The 21,498-nt window shown below is 40.1% G+C and overlaps 1 protein-coding gene across 3 annotated transcripts in view; it reads right to left on the bottom strand.

Annotated features, from left to right (window-relative positions):
* MED27 (mediator complex subunit 27) overlaps nucleotides 1-21,498 on the bottom strand; it is an 83,547-nt gene that overhangs the window by 10,703 nt on the left and 51,346 nt on the right. For 2 of the 3 annotated variants that reach the window (XM_053996799.1, XM_053996797.1), the window contains exons 4-5: nucleotides 15,760-15,853; nucleotides 5,636-5,743 (exon numbers count right to left, since the gene is read on the bottom strand). In XM_053996799.1, the coding sequence (XP_053852774.1) occupies nucleotides 5,636-5,743; nucleotides 15,760-15,853 (202 nt within the window). The remainder of the gene's footprint in view (nucleotides 1-5,635; nucleotides 5,744-15,759; nucleotides 15,854-21,498) is intronic. The other variant, XM_053996798.1, reaches the window with a different exon arrangement.

The raw sequence follows: 21,498 nt of genomic DNA, 5'->3' as shown, positions 1-21,498 counted from the left end.
ACATCCATGACTTAAACGTGTGCTCAGTTACATACAGGCTAAAAGTACAAAACTGAAATTTAAGATTTATTAGCCCAGTGGCTCTGGTGTTTAACAATTCCTACTGACACATTAATGCTCTCTTAGCCAGTCCCGTGGAACATCTCAGACTCTGCCAAGGAAAAGCAGCAGGGAAAAACAAGAGGAGCTTCCATCAATCCCAGACTTGCAAATCACTTTTTTAAAACAGATCCCAGTGTACTCAACAATTCTGTTTGCACAGAACTTGTCACAGGAAAGGTGTTTGATAAAGCATTAATCTCAGGAAGCTTGGTCTAGACAGAAGAACTTCTGAGTGAATTTCTGAAGCAGGGCTAGCTCCTCGAGTGCCTATACCATGGCTGGACACACGTGTTCTCACAAGGGGGGCTCTCTCTTTTTCTGGTACAACTGATTCTTCCAGTTCTGCCTGAGGTGCCCATACATTCCAACTGACAGTACAAGACTCTTCAAAGGCACAAAAAGAGTCTGAAATGAAGGAAGTCATGTGAAGTGAGTAAAACACATTAGAGGGAGGTGAGGGAAGCGAGGGGGAAGGATGCTGAGTCCAAGTGATTAATTCACCATGCTAAAAATGGTCAGAATGCTAAAAGCTCTCCTTCTTTCAGGTGCAGCAGTGTGAAGTGGCTCATGCCCCAGTCCTGCCCAGCAGTGACTCCTGAGTCCCCAGTGCTCAGTGTGGACAGGACGTGATGCTAAAACTTCAAAAGCCACTCCAGGATCGATGCTTCACGGCTCAGCACCGCTGACCTTGCCGTGAGACAAAAGGCAGCTGATGGCTCAATGCCTTCTCCAGGGTGGATGGAGACACAAGTACCCTGAGGCACCTCCCTGCAAACCTTGTAACATTTCCTGGCTCTTGGGGTGAGCTCAGGAACCTCTGTGAACACCGGCACTCAGGGTGCAGCAGACTTGGATCCAGGCTTGATTTATTATCCCACCTGTGCCTGCTGGGAAGGCAGCACTGCACTTCCAGATTAGAAAGGCCTACATTTGAAAATAAAAAACTAATGTATATTTTAAAAAAACCCTGTTTTAATGTAATTTACAGCTTTTCTTTGACGGCAGAGTTGCTGTAATTGGAATGTACAGATGGTTTGCTAATCTCCAGTGATCAAACCAAGTATGTGATCCTCTCTAGTTAGGCTCAAAAAAAAGTCCACTTCAGATGCTGGTTTAAGATGAGTCCAACAGGTTCTGAATGTTCATTAGCTGGCATGGAGATGGGAAAGCTGAAAAAGTAATGAATGTCTGTCTTACAGATGTGATGTTATCCATGTTAAAAACGGAAGAAAGAAAAAAGAAAGAAAGAAAATGCTACTAGCCCCTGCTCCATGCATACATCCTAAATGAGTGCCCACCTTTCCCTCCTGAAATCGAGGATTAAGGCAGAGGCAGATTAAAGAATGCATCGTTACAGGTCTATTATTCTTCAACTTTTCACTTTCAATCAAGACACACATTTGTAACTAAAAAACTGCTGAAAGCACAATTTCAGGGCATCCTCTGCATGTGAATTAAACAGGGGCTTTCTCTCCCCAGTGCCCCTCTCCCCACCCAGCCCCAGCAGCTGGAACAAGAGGCCGTTTTCTGAAGGTCACAGAGCGATTTCAAAGGCGATAACAAACCAGAATGTTCCCTGCATCCCATATCAAACAGGTCCGGTGCCAACACTTATTAGAGAAATCAGATTCAACCCCCCTTTCACCCAAACACACACACAGCCAGCTTTGAAGTGGTGAGAATGCAGGGATCAGAAATTACCCCAGAGACAGCTCTGCCTGTCTTTGAAGCTTTCCTTTGATACTACTATTTCTTCTCCTCTCTTACGCTAGGAGGCTAAAAGCTGCCTTTTCTTATTGATATGGGGTAATTAATGAAGCCATAGCATTAACATAACCCAAGTTCCTGAACATGAGAATTCAACAGAGACACTTATGTTTCCTTAGTTAAGTCTAAGGGATGCAAAATAGGAATTTGGCTAGGCAGTGAAGAGCTCACATGCCCTGTCAAGGTGGTTCTTGGTCTCTGCATCCAAAGAAAAGCATGGCATTATCATGCCAAAAAAATCCCAATATGATTTTTTTTTTGTTGGCAGACTGATGGCTCAGCTGCCCTGTGAAGATGAGCTGCATATCTTCATTTAGTCAGGAATCAGGAAAACTCTAGTAATTAATTACTATCCATGGTTAAATTTCAATGCACAACAAGCATATCACGGTCTGAAATTAAGGGTGGCACTGTGCCACCACTAAAATGATGAGGGTAATTAAAATACATCAGTCTGTGGTGGACACGAAGGGTTAGGATGGTGAGCAAGAGTAACTGTGAGCAGGTCCAGCACCCACGACATGTCAGAGCCTGCCAGTTCTCACTTATTGTTTTTGCAAAGTGGCACCTAAAATGTCCAAGTTATGCAGCTGGCAGCTTGGCAAAGACATTCTGCAGGGTCTGTGAATAATTCACGAGAGAGGTACATGAGGCACTTAAGAAATGCAATGATTCTGTCTGTATAAGCAAAGCTTGAAAATAAAACCCCAGAATGGCTGGCCTTGTTTTACTCACTGCAAGCTTAGAAGTTCTGCTTTTTCACCTTATATTTTGTAAGTATTTAAATGCGTAAGAGGGAGGACCCAATTTAGGGAAACTTCAGCAGAGACCACGTGAGCCTCTCCTGTAAGCACCTGTCAACCTGCACAGCTCAACGTGTGAGCACACAGCAAGATAAAGCAACCTGGAAAATGCAATGTCAGCTTTCCTGGGTAACTGCTGGTGTCTCACTGTGCAGCTCCACAACCAGGAGAAACACCCAGATCTGGGGGTTTTTGCCAGACTTGCCTGACTGAAGGACCAGAAGAGTCTCGACAGCTCTGCTGTTTGCACTTTTCTCTTCCTCTTTTTCTTCCCAGCAATGCAGAATTTGCTAAAAACCAGCGTATTTTCAGTAATAATTGATGACTGCTCTGATCAGAAGGGAAATCTTTGGCCTCTTCTGTGCACAGCTGATTTCTCATTTAGTGTCTGTGTGACCAGTCTCCCAGTGATGGCCAGTCCTCCTTTTTTAAATACCACTGAATAAATCTGATTGCCCCAAACCCCTCCCTACCTGTAAAAAGTCTTTTTCCATGGAATTTCACTTTTTGTACTTAAAGGCCTTTCCTGTGCACTTTGGAGGGTGACCCAACAGACCCCCACCCAGTTATTTCAGTGCAAAGAGGATTTACTCAGTGTCCCTTCTTCAGCGTGCCTTACAGAAAAGAGGCACTTCAGCATTGCCATATTGCATGTTAGCACCTAATTCCTCATCTCCCTGTTGTTTACAAATATTAAATGTTTCCTAGGCATACATAAGCTAAGTCCCAAATCAACAATGACTCTGTAAACTGCTCCCCGGAAAAATTATCACCGCCTACTGTGTTCCTGAGGGTTCTCCATATTTCTGTTATTTAATAAGGATGATACTCACTGATCTTTTTCTTACTTTTTTTTGTGTGTTTCTCCTTAATGCTGGTGCATTTTTCATGCTATCAGGCTAGCAACTGAGAAGCCAGAGTGGTGTAGAAACCTCACTGAAGTACCTTCCCAGCAGCATCTGTTGTGACAGGAAAGGAATTGCAATGGACTCTGTTCGTAACTGACTGCAATTGCTCATTCCCAGCAGGCACAATGAGGAAAGCAAATCATTGTGAGAACACAATCTTAATTCTTATTCTCCAATTACCAGAGTAGTTAATTAGTGACAAAAAAAAAAGGAGCTCACTGTTTGTCAATATGTGCTCCAGTTGGCAAAACTAGCAAGCTACGCATTTATTTAATCTTTCAAGCCAAATTTGCTCATGATTTAAGTGGCTCCAACTCCAGTTCTACTTCAGTCAAATGACATGTTCCTATTTATACCTAAAACAGAGACCTTCAGGTTTGCAAAATCTCGGGGATGCCCACTGGAATAGCAAAGTGCCACGTAAAGGTCACAGGTTGGTGCAGCCTTGCAGGAGCAGTCACACAGGCCAGGTTTGGACACAAAGCTAAATGAGTAGAGAACAGACTCCCCTGCAGACTGGCTTAAAGCAAGAAATAAGCCAGGTGTTAACAGCAATGCTCTGGAGGAGCAGAACTGCTCCCCACTGACAGCAGGCAAAGGTTAGTGCCCCGTGCCCAGAGCTGGCCTTGGCAAGTCCTGCTGTCCCCTGGCAGCAAACGATGGCAGAGGAACAAATGCAGCTCCCAGGAGAGTTCACCTTGAGCTGAACAGAATCCCAGTGCCAGATGCTGAGTTTCAGAAAGGAACTCCTTACTTAGCTTTTCAGCATATATAGCATTATTGTATTTCAAGGGAGCTTCAAAGGAAACTGGATTCATCAGAGAAAACGAGCACACCCAAATGAAGTGTGACATGGGAATCCATCACACACTGTCAGTGCTCTCTCAGCAGACCATCATTTCACTTCCATGCAGAACTTGGGGTGAAGAGGGGCTGGTGCAGCAGCTCTGCATTTATATGCAAATATACAGGGAGTAGAGAGCAGCTGCTTCTGTGGCAAACTGGCATTTAAATCTGCCTATCTGAAAAAGGCAAATCAAAATTAAGCAATTTTTACTTTACTACTTCTTAGGCCAATCCTCCACCCTTTGAGGGAGAATGTCTCACCTGGGAAATGGAGCTGCACTATTTCCTTCAGCAGCTCAGCTCCTGGCCTTTCCAGAGAACAGAGGCTCAGACTCAGAGCTGCTGAACTCTGGGTCAGCACACAACGTGCCTCTGTGTGCTGAAACACAGTTATCACTTTTGAAAGGAAAAGAAGTCTCACCTCATTATAACATGGCCTATGGGTGCCAAATATTCATCTTGATATAATGAACTTCTTATTTTAATAGGCTTCATAATCGCAAGAGAAGGCTCCAGAGAGACAATGTGAAACATGGAGGTATTTAGTGCTGTTACTGGAACAGAGAATCCTGGCGGATGTCTCGGGAACAGAGACCCTTCCACCCTGGAAAGAGACCCGAGCTGAGCTAAGGTCCTGTTAACATCTCCTGATGTGCTGAGGAGAGCCATATGGAGTGTGTGCAGGCACAGGAAATCTCAGGGTTCAAGCAAGGTGAGCTGTTCACAAAATCAATCACTTGTGGAAACAGGTAACGCTGTAGTAGCTGCTGTTCAAGATGTGCTGCTGCTGGCAAGCAAATTCTTGAGGAGCACCTACCAATGATCCTCTCTGTTGTGTTTATCAAGCCAAAAAAAACCAGCCCAAGATTTCTCAATGGCTCTCAGAAGAGCAAAAGCTGAACCTTGGGCTGTTGATGTGCTGGTACATTGCAAAAACGTTTTCTCAGCAGACACTACAAACACAGCAACCGGGGTCTAAGGTGATAAATCAGAAATTCAAGCAAAGGCTTCAGAGCTTAGAAAGAACTCAGAGATTTGTGAATGCAAAACCCAAGCGAAGCAAGACAAATTTAAACTGGAACATTCTGCAGACATCCTTAGTCTTTTGCCAGTTTTACGTTTCCGGTGTGCCTGCAGTGGGATCCCAGTTTTCTGCCATGCAAGCAGATGGAAATGAACTGCAGTGCTGCTGGAGAGGCCATGACCCACCTTGCCATCCTCGGTGTAGACGTTCTCGTTGTAGCCCTTGACGATGGTGCGGTCAATGAAGAGGCTGCGCATCACCACGATCACCTTCAACACCTTCCCCAAGGTAACCTGGCAAGAGCAGCACAAGGACACGAGCGAGCTGAGGGCGAGCTGATGGTGTCTGAATTCATAAGACCATCGAGTTAACAGCTTAAGTTGATGCAATTTCAGTTTTCAATATTTTATAGAGAGACCAAAATAAAAGATCTAAAAGCAGGGTGTGTTATGAGGAGGAGAGATACTATAAAGTGCAGAACAAGCAAACATTCATTTGCAACTGAAAATGTATGAGTTCACAGAATTCCCTTGTGCAGACGTGACACTGCCAAGCAATTCTCTCCATTTTATTAACACCACAACTCAATAACTTGTCAAAAACAATGGGCAAATGTGATTATTTTCGATGAATTTGATATTCTCCAATATAAGGCCACTTAGAGAAAAACAATCTGAAAGAAGAATCGGACTCTCCTAATGCTGGCTTGTAAAAGCATACCATGAGTTTAATGGAAAACATTTTCTGTCCAATAAAAATGTAAAATTATTTCAAAGGAAACTACAGCTTAAAGTAAAAATGTTACATTTTCAAAGGTTTAATTTCCTTCTGTGAAAGTGTTAAAGTGCAAAGAATAAAACTAGTATAATGGAAAATATAGAAGGTCAGTCAGAGTATAACAACAGAAACAAGCCTAAATTATATTATTGACAAAAATGCAATAATGAAGGCATTTTAATCTAAAAATCAATTTACATTTCAAAGATGAAGTTGTACTTCAATACAGTTAAGATGTGTGTCTAACAAGAATCTCATCTTTGTATTTTGTTATGCAGAGATTATTAGAGTTTTTCCTCACCCACAAAAGCATAAAACTGAGATAAAAAAGAAACAATTAGTTCATTTCACTATTTCCCAACCGGCAGCAGCTCATTTTCTGCCAGTGTTCCAACATTTCATCCTGTATAGATTAATACCCACTAAAACAAATGTGTTTTTACTGCTGACCTCAGCAGACAAATCCACACCTAAAGAAATCAGTCAATATGCACCTTTATTGATCTGTTGGATGTTATTCCTTTGTAACTTCTGTTAATGACTGCTGCCCATCACCTTGTTCCAACACCAGCAGCCCCAACCTGAGCTGATTTAATCAGTACAGAGCAGGACAGAGCCACAGACAGACAGAACTGATGCCAAGCCTTTGGCACGGGACAGGGAGAACTCCAGCAGGGAAAAGTCAGAACAACAGGGCAGGACAAGTTCACAGCAAGAGAAAAGACAGGGGAACAAGAAGGGAAGACAATGACAGCCATCAAGCAGACAGGCTGCCAGGCATAATGCTGCAAGAACATAAAAAAGTGGGTCAGAAGATTGGGTAATTTCTGAAGAAAAAAAAAGTGAATATCTTGCCAGGGTACTCTTAAACAAGATCTAGTTGGTCCTCATATACAGAAAATTGGCAGAGTTATTTCAGCACCTGGCACTGTATTAATTAAGTTAGAAATGCAAAGTCATTACCCAGAGGTGCCCAAGCTACAATGCTGATCATCCACTGGAATCACAGTTTTGTCGTAATTGTTAAGAGAAGGAAATGAATAAACTTTGAGAGAAGTTGCCAGCACATTAAGAGTTAACAGTTTTCAATTTATTTTTCTGCTTTATTAAAACTGGCACTTCAGTGGGATATTGGTCTGCTGAGAGAATGGACTCTTATTTATAACTTCACACTAGGCATCAACCATACATAATAAAACTAAAAGGAGGAAAAGAAGACATTTTAAAGAAAAAGAAATCTTAATGGAAGAAGGATAAGGCTGCCCTACAAACACCCAGACCCAGCTTTCTGTATAATATTTCCTATCCCCATTGCCTTCACACACTTTAGTTGATGCTCCTTTCTTTCCTCTTTCTCTTTCCATTGTGCATTCACAGCACCTCCCATTGCTGCCAGGTAGAAATAAATCTGAGGCTGATCTGAAGCCTGTGTGGGATGTTCCTGAAAATCCTCAGAGTGAACAGTGGAACATAATATGGTGAAAAATCCTGTGTGGGGCAGTCGAGCTCGCTGGAATGAACTCACTGCTGGCCTCAAACCTCCTCCCCACATGATTTACCTGCACAAATTAGCTCCCTGCCCTCTTCCAGGTGATCTGACTTCATACCCTTCCAGTGGTTCACTCCCCACCTCCAGAATCCATCCCAGCACTGAAATGTCACTTCCTGCACAATGTCCAGGACAGGACCTTGATCATCCACTTACCTGACCAGAGAAATTCAAAATTCCTGTCTCCCACATGTGTCAGGAGCTGTGGAAACCCAGCTCTAGCTGGGTACCTCAGTGAGCTCCCTGAGAAAGGTCCTACAGCTGCACTCCCCCTTTACAGGGGGCACCCAGGCACCCTGGAAAGCCAAACTTTGGCTGGGTTGGTGCTGGGTTGTCTGAATTAGCTCTTACAGTGCTCTAGAACTGAAACAAAAAACTTCCCTCTTTTGTACCACTCTTGTTTTGACAAGGGATTCCTGCAGATTTTACTCTGGCTGGAAGAGAGATCCAGACATTGAGATGATTTCTGTAGGACTGTATCATTAGTTAAGTCTGACAGAAGCAGGGATTTTGTAAAAGAGTTGCTCAGAGAAATTACAGTTCATGGTTTTAAGAGCACTGAAAGAATGAGGGTAGTAGTACAAAGAATGAACAACAGCCTGTCACCAGACTGGAGGATGCTGTGAGACGTGGAAGCCAGAACTCTGCTCCACAGCTATTTTCAGGGTGAAACACATTCCATACTGCACACAGCAAATGCAATAGCCTTTATTTTTTCCTCCAGTAATCAAGATTCATAACTATTTCCAGGGCTTGATGTTTTTTGTTCAACTCTGCTGTATTTTAGAGATCATGTTTTTCAGCAGACCATTTTATTCCAATCCCTGCTCAACTTGGCTACTTGGAGGCCGTGTTCAGGACAGATCTATGTATGGAACATAATTTACACTTGAAGTCATACAGCTGTGTCCCTACAGATCACCTGAAAGAAGGTAATAAAACACTGATGGCTTTGGTAAACCAGTAATTTGACAGTTCTACTCCAAGCTCCAAAAGTGCAGATCTCTCCTGGAGGTCCAGACTCACCCAGATGGTCCCTATTTAATGGGCACTGAAATGTCCCTGCATTTCCACAGGTACCAACTAAGAAAAATTTCCTTCGTTGTTCAGAAAAGATACCTTTCAATTGTGACAAAATGGCAACAATTTCCCTTCTAAGCCAAGTTTTCCTATTAAATTTCAACTTCTCCTGTCGATATCCTGTTAAGACAGCACTTGGCTTTTTAATATTTTGCCTGAAGGATATATGCCAACTCGTCCTTGATGTAGAAAATTTTAATTCAAATCAATACATGTACAAGGTCACTTTAAAATTCAATTAATATGAATGAAAAAATATGCCCCACAGTTCTGTGAGCTGAAAATGGAACAGTTGCAAGTTAAATACTTCTGTAGCTTCTGTTTTGGGCTGTGTAATAACAACATACTTCTAACTTCCTTTTAACTAAAGTATACTAAATTCAGACAGTTAAGTTATTCATAAATCCCTTGCTTCCTAAAATGGCAAGCCCGAGAAGAAGGTAGGACAGGCAGCTGATTGAAATCTGCAATATTATGCAGCTTTTCTGACAAAGACATATAAAATAAAAATCTTCTTGAAATATCCCAGTTTTAAAAATATTTTGTCTATCACCAAGATAAATCTCAAGGAGCATCTGACAGACACAGTATGCCAAGAAAGGGAGAGGGGGAAACAGAATAATCAGGGAGAATGATTTAGATAATTTCTTGTAAGACTGCTAAAAAAAGTACCCATTTAACACCAATTAAAACTACTATAAAAGAAGAAAGTATCTTTCCAAGTAAGTCAAAATCAGGGTCCACATGAGTTTACAAAATGAAAAGGATCAAAATTAATTTACCATGCCAGAACTCTGCCTGGAGGAAACAGTTTGAAATCCCCCCTTTAATTTGCCTCCTCATTGAAACTAATATCAAGTGAAAAGCCCTTTTATGAACCATTTAAACAACACATTAACAAATGTTCTTTCTTAAAATTTATTTAAGTTTGATATCAGGAAAATGTATGCTGACAACACCAAGCTCCCATACTTTTTGAAATGAAAAATTCCCAAAGCTGCAGATTTCCCCTCAGCATTCCAGGGAATTTGCTGCTGATTTGAGCTGCAGATGCTCTGCAATGCAGAGCTAAAAGAAAGAAAACATTATTTTCAGTTAACATGGGCACCTCCCCGCTTCTATAAAAAGGAGCACAAATGTGTGTGTGGTTTTTATTCACCTCAGAAATAAGGCAACATCCAACCAGAGATGTAACCAAGCTACAGATTTCCAGCAAAAGGCCAGACACCTGCTCCTTGCCATGGAACCAGCCATAAGCTCAGCCTCCCACTCGCAGATCCTTCTTACTAATCAGTACAATGCATGGAAATTGTATTTAAATATGCTGGGAAAAAAAGGTTTTGCATTAAAAATAAACTTAAAAAAAAAAAAAAAAAAGCCAACACACAGACTTTCAAGTAGATTTTTTTTCCTCTCATTTTTTATGTCTCATCTGCTGTTGGTATGGCTGCGTTTTCCCTCACATGCTCATTATTCTTTAATGATGCCTATTTGTAAATAGCAAGATAAGATGCAATTAAGCCATTAGAGTCTAAATAAACAAACATACTAATTAGGTTTTTTACAAGGATTTCTTTTTTTATGCAAGGGCTGGAATTTACCTTTCATTAGTCTAACCTAATTGCAATAGTGCCTGATAAAAAGTCAACATAAATGAAGGACTTTAAATGCTTCCACCATATGAAGGATGAGCTGGCTCTTCTCCCTCACTAACATTCCCTATTTTCTTAATAAGGCAAAAAAACTGGCACAGGAATATTGTTCAAAGGTTCAAGGACAGACTTTGCCAGTGGCCAGTCACACTTAGGGAACACTCACACCAGTCCAGCATTGTTACAAAATGTGAAATGGATTTTGTCTCTTTTTTCCTTTCTAAATTAAAGCACGCCAGGAATTTTACAAGGATGAAAATGATGTCTGACCTTCCACAGTGTAAATCTATGGGAATATCAATACACACCTGAGAGCTTTGGGCACAGTAATCCTGTGAAGGGAGCAAAGCTGAGGACATTTCTCACAAGTCTTTACTTTTTTCTATTCTTGTTCCCTTTTCCCAAGGGAAAGGACTCTTCCACATCTTCCTCATTCTTCATTAGACAAGCAGAGAACACTTTCCTATTTACATGCCAACCCCTGCTCAGGTACTTTGTTAATTCAAGACATCCTTCCCCTGCCCACGTCACCTCAAACCCTGACTTAATGTCCTTTAAATGCTGGTTTTAATGCTTTTTAAATGCTGGTTCTCCATCTTAAGGCACAAACTGTGGAGCCACTGCAGTAACGAGTCCCACTGTGAGCTCAGGAGTGATTCCTTAAACACCATCCCAAGAGTTCCCTTAAACACCAACATCAAGCTACTGTTTCCAAGGCAGTAAATCCCTAAATGAATATTCATCCTACAGGCTTAAAAATCAGCTGCCCAAGCCACCAAACGTGACCACCCTCCCATGAACCTGCCTGCTTTCATCCTGTGCCTGCTTTCCTGATAAACCACCCAACAGAAGAAGGAAGGTTTACACTGCAAAGCACTCTGGAAATATGAAATTGTTTTGGAAATAACAGCACTGAATTGTTTCCAATCAATACCACATCGATACCGATTTCAAATCACTTTGCAAATTCCTCCCCTCACTCCTCCCAGTTCTCCAACATCAAGGTCTCATGCACAGAAATCAGTCTGGTGCCTTTCTTAATGGGCAAATAATAAATTTCAGCATCCATTTTCCCAATAAAAATAATAATGGTTTTATGTAAAACACTAATAAACAACAATGAGACACAAGGAATTATTCCATTTGAGGGAACAGATGTCTGGCCTATTTGCAATTAATACAACCCACTGCCACACAATCAGACTGCTGCAAATGCTGGGAACAAGATCTGAAAGTTCAAATGCAAATGTGTCTGGTTTTAAGGAGAATGAATAAAACTCTATAAAAACTTGCTTCATATTTTTTATATGACAGATCTATTAAAAATCTAGGCAGCAGTATAAATTTATAAAATTTAATTTAAAAGCAAAAATTTGTAAGATAACCTGGAAAGGAAAAAATCATGATTTCTGACCTGAGTTTGGAAGAAACAATCCAGTTTGAAAGTTACTTATACATATCATTATGCTTTAGAAACACAAATTACAGAAAACAGTTCCGTTATCTGCAAAAATATTTACCCAGTGCTTGTAATTTCTGTAGTAGTTCTTTACAAATATTGAGGATAAAAAGAATTTAAAGACAAAGTAGTTCTCACACATACATAAGAAAATAAGCTTCTTCCCTGAGTAGGACTGGCTGGGTAAGCATGGTAAGGAACTCAGATTTCTCAGATGGAAAAGCAGGGCTGAAGTTTACTGCCTTCTACAATCTTTCTGTTATTAATGAGTTAACTGTACACAGGATTTGTTTCACACAAAAAATATTCTGAATTTTGATAACAGAAACAAGGTATGTGAAACAATCACAAAATAATTTGATTATTACAGTAGAAAAAATAAAGTATCTAGGAATATGATTAATCATTCAAGGAAAAAAAATGTAGGTATTTTCATTCATTAAAATTAGTTAATGTTTTCTTAATACACAAGATAAGGTTTATCTATTTACAATTCCTGGCATTTGACCAACAAAATCTCACAAAAACCTTAAGGAGTCCACAGTTCCCTGTGCTGCTGCTGGAAATTAATTTTGCATTACACAGTTATTAGAGCTGATATAATTCTACGTTTAGTCTATTTTATACATAGTGCTATTAAAAGATTAATTGAAAAATCACTGGTGAAGACTGGGATTAAACAGCACCTTGAAATGCCACAATAAACTGCTTTTAAAATCGGCTGAGGATCTCACACAGCTCTGAAAGGTTTCAATTATTTATGTGTTTGGCCTGTGTAGCATAAATCCAGACTAATGAGGTACAATTGCTGTGTATAAATCTAAAGCATAAAAAACCTCCTCATTGTCTGGAGGCAGCAGTTCATTTTTCTCACAGGAGTTTGCAGCTTCTGGTCAGGGAGAGCCCAGCTGAGCACGAGGGTTACTCGCCAGCAGAGTTTGACCAACAGGCTCACACAGCTCCTAATTATTACAGAATTCCAGAACTGTTGGGGTTGGAAGGGACTTCTGGAAATCCAATCCTCTGCCCAAGGCAGGGTCAGCTGGAGCAGGTGACACAGGAACACACACCCAGGTGGATTTGGAATGTCTCCAGAGAAGGAGACTCCACGCCCTCCCTGGGTTCCTCTTCCAGAGCTCTGCCACCCTCCATGGAAAGAAGTTTATCACAGAATATTCTGAGTTGGAAGGGACCCACAAGGATCACTGGGTCCAACTCTTACGTGAATGGCCCACAAAGAGATCAAACCCACAAACCTGGCATCACTGGCACCACGCCCTAACCAAGGGAGCTCATCTCAGGGTTCTTCCTCACGCTGAAGTGAAACTTTTTGTGGTGTCTTTTAGTTTATGGCTGTAACTCCTTCTCCTGTCACTGGGCACCACTCAAGAGAGTTTGGCACTGACTTGACACCTCTTGGAGATACTGACATGGATTGCAGAGATCCCCTCTCAGCCTTCCCTTCTCCAGACTAACCCGGCCCAGCTCCGCAGTGTCTCCTCATCGGAGAGACGCTCCAGCCGCAAATCCTCTGGCTGCAAATCCTCCGCAGGGCCCTCTCCGGCAGCTCCTTGTTCTTCTTGAAGAGAAAGACATCTTCTTGAACCACCAGATGAATCTTAGTGGTTCAAGTCCCACCTCTACAGCTAAGGACATAAACAGATTTCCATGTGCACATGAAGTCGTAGAGTCTGGGGCTGAAACTTTCTCTCTTGGGTCTTCTTCCTAAAGGTAATTTATTTGGCAAAGGCCTCAACATTTCTTGAGTTTCAAAGAGTCTCCCAGACCCCCTTTCTCCTTCTTCCCCATCTCCCTCCAGTTTACACATTTTTAAGATATGTGTAGTGCTTACCAGTGCTTTTGAAGATGAATGCATGGGGATGGAATGACTGTGTTTAAAGATGCTATAAAAACTAGACCTTTGCATCAAGGACCTTCCCAAGACACCAGGTGTGCTATGAACAGTCCAAGGATGAGCATGGTTGAGATTATACAGTTAGTTAATTAACTCTGGGCAAACAGTTTGGCTGTGAAATATTTAGATAAAATGAGCCTTTGGCACTGAGGTAAACCCCACTGCTGCAGGGGAGCAGCTCCAGATGTAACTTGGGCTAAGTTCAGAGTGAGAAATCACAAGTGCTGAAGAAACCTCCCTCCTTCTGGGGGAGGTGCTCTTCACACTGCCCATCCCTCAGCACCTTTTCCACTGAAGGATCTGTGGCTGAAAACAGCAAAAGCTTTTGCAGCAGTCAGGGCCAGATGGAAAGTGCCATATTGGCAACATCAACTGAGACAGATGGGGAAGAGGGAAAACCTGGCTAAAAGCAAAAATGATAAACCCATCACACAATCACGCACAAAAATACTTTAAAAACAATCTTTTTGATCTCTGATCCAAGGAAAATATGCACACCACTGGTTCAACATGGGGCTGGGATCTTGTAGAAACAAAAATGTCCTTGATTTAGAGAGCGACTGCCACATGGAATTCACTCTGTTACTGCTGCTGGTGAAAGGCACTTCCTTTAGTTACCACCCAACCTTGTTCCTTGGCAGTCACATCCAAGATAATTTACCTTATTTCCTAATGGTGCCTGGTCTTGAAAAACATCATCTACTTCCTGACCACCTCAAAAAGCCACCCAAAGTGGAAGGCACTTCAGTATGCAAAGAAGGGCTCCAAGAGAATGGAAAGTGTTTCAAAGTAGGGAAGCAAAACCAGACATTTTTTTTACAGCAAAATAGATAAAACACAAAGTCAGCTTAAGAGGAAATGCAAAAACTTCTAAGACTTATAACTTCTTAAGACTGCACTGATGAATTCCATTCTTTTCTGGAATATATTTTTCCACTTGGTGAATCCAACAATTGCAGATTAAATGTTTTAATGCCAGCTGTTTATTTTAACCTCTGACTCAGTTAATCTCTTGTGAATTTGTGGCTATTCAAAGAAAGTTAATAATGAGATGTTAGACAGTTGAGTAATTAAAACTAAATACAATTAAAATACTTAAACATTAAAAATAATCACAGCAATAGTTGCTATAAGGAAATTTCCATGAGAAATATGAGATGGAAAAGACTGAACTGGCCTCAGTTCTTCATCTATGTATGGTGTATTTTCTAGTTTTATTTAAAATTTGGCAAAATATGTGACTTCTGCCTTTCCCTAGAAGGAAATCAGCATCCAGCTGCCACACCATGGACTCCTCTTCCACTTAAAGTCTTAGAGCTCTGAAGACTCCTTTTGCTGTAAGCACAACAGCTGCCTGTAAAAATGGATGTGAACAATAGCTTCCTCTGCAATGAAATCTTGCTTGGTCAGGCAGAAATAAGTCGAATGTATTGGACTTGTTTATCTCAAATCCAGCCTTTACTGCTCAATTACTTCAAAGGCAAATTCTTAACTTCATCATATAACAGAAATTCACTGACCCAAGAGCAATGTGAACAAATTTAAATCATATTGGTTTCCTTCTTCTTTTCTTCTTCACAACATTCTCTTCCTTCTTAATTATCATGATTAAAATTCACTCATTGCCAAGTCTGCCAAAAACCACAGTGAATATTTGAGTTTTGTGCTCATATTTCTACAATCACATTTAACAATAAAGCAATAGATCTTCTGCTTAAAGGGGAAATTATTTGTATCACTTATTTGCCTAAGAGCAAGAAAGATGCTGCATTGCTGTGGCAAATGAAGAATGATATGTTTCTGGGGAAAAAACATCTTTAATAACCAGCATTTTTGGGACAGTAATTCAACTCAAGAGATTCAATGTTTCAGCTTACCAGAAGCATTGCAGAGGTTCCATTTGGCCGGGAGAGCTGGATGGACATTTCAGGGAACATCCTATCAATCCGACTGATCACATCATCCACGTATCTACCAACCGAACCAAACAGCAGCATTAACACAGGGGCTCTCTCTCACACACTCAGATTATTAAAAACTATGGTTTTAAAAAGCATTTATCCTTTTTAGGAATTATCATTTTAAAATTTACCCTTTTAAAACCCTGTTCATGGGACTTCCCTGAATCAATTTCTGATACCTGCGTATTTTTCAAAACCGCATGCAAGCAATAATTCGAAAAGTTATTGATAAGAGGAAACAAACCAAAATTCTCTGCAAGTTGTTTTGAAAATCAATTACTCTGCCCTTAAAAATATGCACTCTCTTAAATTTTAGTCCAAATCTGTCAGCCTCAAACTCCTGCCATTGTATTTCTATACTTTCTCCTGTAGGTTGAAGGGCACATGATAACAATTACTCTTCCAGTGTAGGAATTCACAGGCTGTCATGTCCTTACTCTCTCTTTGATAAACTTAACAGATAAAGGTTTTATCAAAGTCTTCGGATGATTCTTAGGGTGTTTTTTTCCCCCTGAATCTTTCCAATTTATTTCATGCACTGGTGACTTTGAAATTGCCTGGTAAATTCCAGATGTTTCTCTGGAGCAATCAAACACGAAGGTAAAACAACATCCTCTCTGCTGGGTGTAATCCCTGTTTCTGCAGGCCAAGGTGAGCTGGCACAAACTGTCCTGTTCCCTGGGACCAAATTAAAAACTGACCTCTATTAACACTGAAAAGAGCCTTACAGAGACCTTGTTTCTCAGGACACATCACCCCAAGCCATGGACATGCCACTTCAGCCACTCCTCTGGACACATTAAAATCCAAATATTTGCTTTAGCAGAATTCCCAGGTCAGTCTGTATCATCTGTGCACTGATCTGTCCCCATTTACAAACTCTGCAACTCAACTAGATTCATGAATGAATTAGTAAATAAAACTGTTTTCATGCTAAACCACATATGTGCTCTGAAAAAAAAAGACTTTGGAAAAATTGGTTGCCTGAGTTAGATTAAGAGTAAAACTCAAAAAAAAAAAAAAAAAGAGAAAAAAAAAGCTAATTATTTCCCTTTAATCTGCTTAAACAAAGGCAAAAAAATGTTGAATTCCTGCTCTTCAAAGTAATTAATTTCTAATGTTAGTGCTAAAACCTCCTGAACATCAATGAGGTGCTATGCTCCAATTGCTACTTTGCAAAGGATTAAAACAATCAGAAAAAATAAAATCAAATCAGGAAAACTACACCTCCTCAGCTGGTAAAGTCAGCTTTTAAAAGTAACCAAAGAATGAAATGAGTTATGACAATTTTGCACAAAAACCTTAATCCACACTTGTCATTGTGCAGAACAAAGTTCCCCCATTCACTGCAATGACTCATTAACACTTGCTGCTGATAAGAAAAGCCAAAAACACCCAGAAGCCAAGAACTTCCTCAGCACTCAGGGAAAGAGGAGGCACATCACACACTGCTCCAGGAGAAACCAACTACACATGGACAGCACAAACCCAGCTCATTTCAAACACTGCTGAATCCCAGACTGATTTCATACAGCAGGAGAGTTTATATTGCTTCATAAATGCTGTTACTGCAGGCTCTGCAAATAAATTAATCTCTTGCACGTGGGGGACCAGGATGACTGGCTGTGGTATGGGCAAGGAGAGACTCTGTGGTTCTGAACATGTCATGATGCAGATTTTTGCATAGCTTAAGTTTTCCAATTTGCCAAGCTGTAGCAAATAAGAAATTAAAACAAACAAAATAAGAAGTTGTAGAAAACAAGACATTGGCATAGTCAATGCATTAAGGAAGGAAAATTCAAGCAATTTTAAATCATGTGAACAACAGTTGGACGTGGGCACTTAATCTGCTTACGTCCTTCTGAAAATCCCAGTGGACATGTACACTCATCCTTTGAAAATGGGATGCAGGCTGGCTGGAGGCAATCAATTCTTCAAAGTCTTTCTTAGATAAGATTATTTTTAAATGTAAAATTGTCTTGACCATGAGGCTTAAAATCTGACTCAAACCCAACTGTCACCTTGTACTACATGAGCAGTGTAAGGCAGAACAGGGAATTCACAGGGTTGTGGAATCTTCCCTTTAAATGAAATCACCCATACAGAAAACCAAAAATCTCCTAATTTGCATTAACCACCTGCTGAAAGCACTTAAAGGTGAGTTACTATGACTTTTTGGGCTTAGATGCCTGTTAATTTTGTCCCACTTTTCACAGATCAGTTGACAGAAGAAGGAAAATGAAAACCATGTGCTCCAGGAATGTGCTATTTTACTCTGGCAGCTCTGTCAGGACCATCACACAGGGAGCCTTTTCCTTCTCTTCTCAATCAATGGGATGTCAGCAAAGATCCCAGACCAACAGGAGAAAAGAGCATTGATGTTTTTTGCCTCTATGCCTTTTTTCAAGTAGTCATCAAGGCTTTCCTGAGCACTCAGCAGAACAAAGATTCTTCCAAAAATACATATATAATTACTCAATCAGCCTGACTGGATTGTGTATTGTATCAAATACGAAATAACAAACAACCTTATCTAAGGCAAAATTCCATAGATTTGCCCTTCTGAGAGGACATCTGGTAAAATATCATGTGAAAGGATGGACAATGAGAAATCAGGTGCAGTGAAGTAATGTAAAAGTGTAACTGGTGATGACTTCAGAGAAAGCTGAGGAACACGTTAAAGAAGAGATAAAGTGCACTCCTGAGGCTGTTTGGAAAGAGGGTCAGAGAAAAAGCTGCTGTCTGGAACTTATTTTGTAGAACTGAAATACATACATTTACTGCCAAAATAAGCACTTACAAAATTTACACATCTCTGTCCAGTTTTAGCTCAAAAATACGATAGTTCCTATTTATGTTACAGAACCTCTTGCCTAGTCTCAGAGAAGCAAAGCACTTGAGGATGGAGAAAAGTCTAATCTTACTTTGCCAACAAGCACTTCTAACTTCTGACGTCCTTTGCACATCCCAGTTTTCTCCTACATACAAAAGATGATGGTTGGAACGAGCATTTACAAACCCAGATGAAATAACACAAAGCGGGGAAAAGCAAATGGCAATAGGTTTGTTCAGACATTTGGCTTATTTTCATCTTCAGAAATTAATGGAATTCTCAGAATTAAATATAAGCTGAAATTTCATGTCCTAGAACAGGCATTGTTCCACCTACAAAGGGCTGAAGAGAGTGTCTAGACAAATTCCCTATTGCTTCTCTGGGATGCAAAGGTGGTTCAAAAAGGTCTGAAGCCAGGCTGCAAAAGACTGTACCAAATAATCTCCTTTTTTTAGCACAGAATTTTAACTCTTTATAGACAGAATTTCATATTATGAACTATCCTAGGTCTCAAAAACATTTAACAACTTCTCATTGCAACATCCTGAGTCTCATTCTATTTAAAAAGGCTTTAAGTAACTTCATCAACACCTGCACCCTAATCCAGATCCATATGTGCCTCCTAATCCAGATCCCAGAACATCCTACTCAGAAAAGAACAACAGACTCAACCAACAGATCTTCACCTCATTCAATCTCATCAAGTACTAAACAACTTCCCCAGTGTAATTTTATTGGTCTGGGAGGAAATTTTTAAACATCTTCAACAGCAGGTTTGTACCAACTTTTCCCTCCCATTTTTAGTTCTTCTTTCCTTCATGACACAGGTTCATGCTTTTTCAGGAGGTATTAAAATTCAATTTTAGATACAAAATCTTTACTTATAAAATGCTAATATTATCATTCAGGGGTTTGCATCTGAATGTGCAGAGCCAGCCAGTCCATCAGATGCTCTCAAAGGCTGTCAACACTATAAATCAGTATTTTTATCTTAATGCAGAAGAGTTATTTTTTCCACAAACGTGCCAGATTAATACTACAAAAGTCAAAACAAATCTACTTCATGAACATCAGCAATGACTAAAATGAATTCAAAATATTACACTTCAAATGAAGTGTTGTTATGAACATGCAGAGAAACCAAAACTAGAATAAAGTAATAGAGATATTAGTTTAAAAAACTCTCTGCCATTTTGGCAGGAAGTGTACACAAAAATCCTTTAGTCCCTATTAGAGAAACAATGCCTGGGACATGCAGAAGACACCTTTGAAGCCAGTTAGAAAACACTGTTTAGAAAGGCCTAATTATCTATGCAAAGCACTCACTGAGAAGTTTAATGCTAAAACATCAGGTTGACAATGTAGAAATAATTCAGGAACCATTTTTGTAGATAAATGGTCTTGTACCATCTCTTTGATTCACATAAAGGCCCCCCAAAAGACAGCAATATAGGAAAGTAATTCATTAGAAATGCCTTTCAATTCCACACTGGACAGATGGCTTCGCTCTCTAATGTGACCTCTCTTTTTAATTTTTTTTTTTATTTTTACTGGATTAGATCCAGCAATCCAGTGTTAGTGTGATGTTTAACAGCTTAGACAAGACTTAAATAGCATTTTTCCCACACAGTGTTTCACTTGCATGCTGTTCATTTTTTCCACCCAATACAACAATTCAAAAATTAGAAATATAGGTATTATTAATAATTTTCTTTTGGAAGACAGAAAATTTTGCTAAGTGATCTTGGGAAGATGGAGATAAAGAGAAAGGGAGTAAAAATACACATTTGTAACATGAAAGAAGTTAATATTTCCTATACACTTAGCAGAAAACATCACACATAAGACAAAAATAAACTCTACAATTCTGTCAAATCTGGATTCATGATATTTTGGAGAGCAACAGGGGAAACTCTCCACACATCCTCTCACTTACTAGCACAGTATTTACTTGCTCACAGATTTTAATTTTTTTTTTTTTTTTGGCTTTCAGTTAATATTTTCAACCCAGTTCATAATTTCTTTTCACATGTGTGATATTTCAGAAGCATGAGCTGGCCCTGCTGCAATGTTGGGTTGGTTGATGGAGGCACCGGGGGACAGCGTTTGCCTGCACTCATTTCAAGACCTATGGAACAGCTATTTTTGGCAGAATCAAGACTCAACATACAACTTAAAAGACTTCAGCAGCAGCAGAATTTAAAATATTATAGACTTACAAAGAGATTTAATAGTTTTCAGGCAGCCTGATTGGAGAAATAGTATATTTTAACACATACAGGGTAACCACAGTTCTAGTGTGATTTATTCATCATGGAATTTAAGTTTTAATTTGATTCAGCTACCTGCTAGGCAAGTCTCTGCAGGTAGCAAATTCAAGTTGATAGAAGGCTTTTCAGAAGCATCAATTAACAACAGTTATTAAAACAGTGACCTCTGCCAGCTCTGGTGAGATGACACTTCCTGCTTGGATAGGCAATGAAGAGCGTGAAAAGAAATTCAACACCACTCACGCTGAGAAAGCGACTTCACGTCTCAAGACTAAATTAGACAGCTGGCACCATCCCTGACATCTGTACAACAATCCTGGAAGTCTCTGCCTCCTCTCCCAAATTCTACAGGTTCTGTAGATTTTTTTTTTATTATTATTGTTAACACAGGCTCCTGCTTTTCACTTCTGCAGAGCCTCTATAAAACGCTCACGGTTTCCTGGCTCTGGTACTAAACTCTCTTGTTTTGAGCAACTTCTCCTCCAGCTCTGAGTTTCCCTGCCAGGCTGTTTTCTCATACAGTTGTTAACACCGTCCTCTTGTCCTTTCTGA

The sequence above is a fragment of the Vidua macroura genome, chromosome 21, assembly GCF_024509145.1.
Source record: "Vidua macroura isolate BioBank_ID:100142 chromosome 21, ASM2450914v1, whole genome shotgun sequence".
Lineage (NCBI taxonomy): Eukaryota > Metazoa > Chordata > Aves > Passeriformes > Viduidae > Vidua > Vidua macroura.
This window is presented reverse-complemented; position numbering and strand designations above follow the sequence as displayed.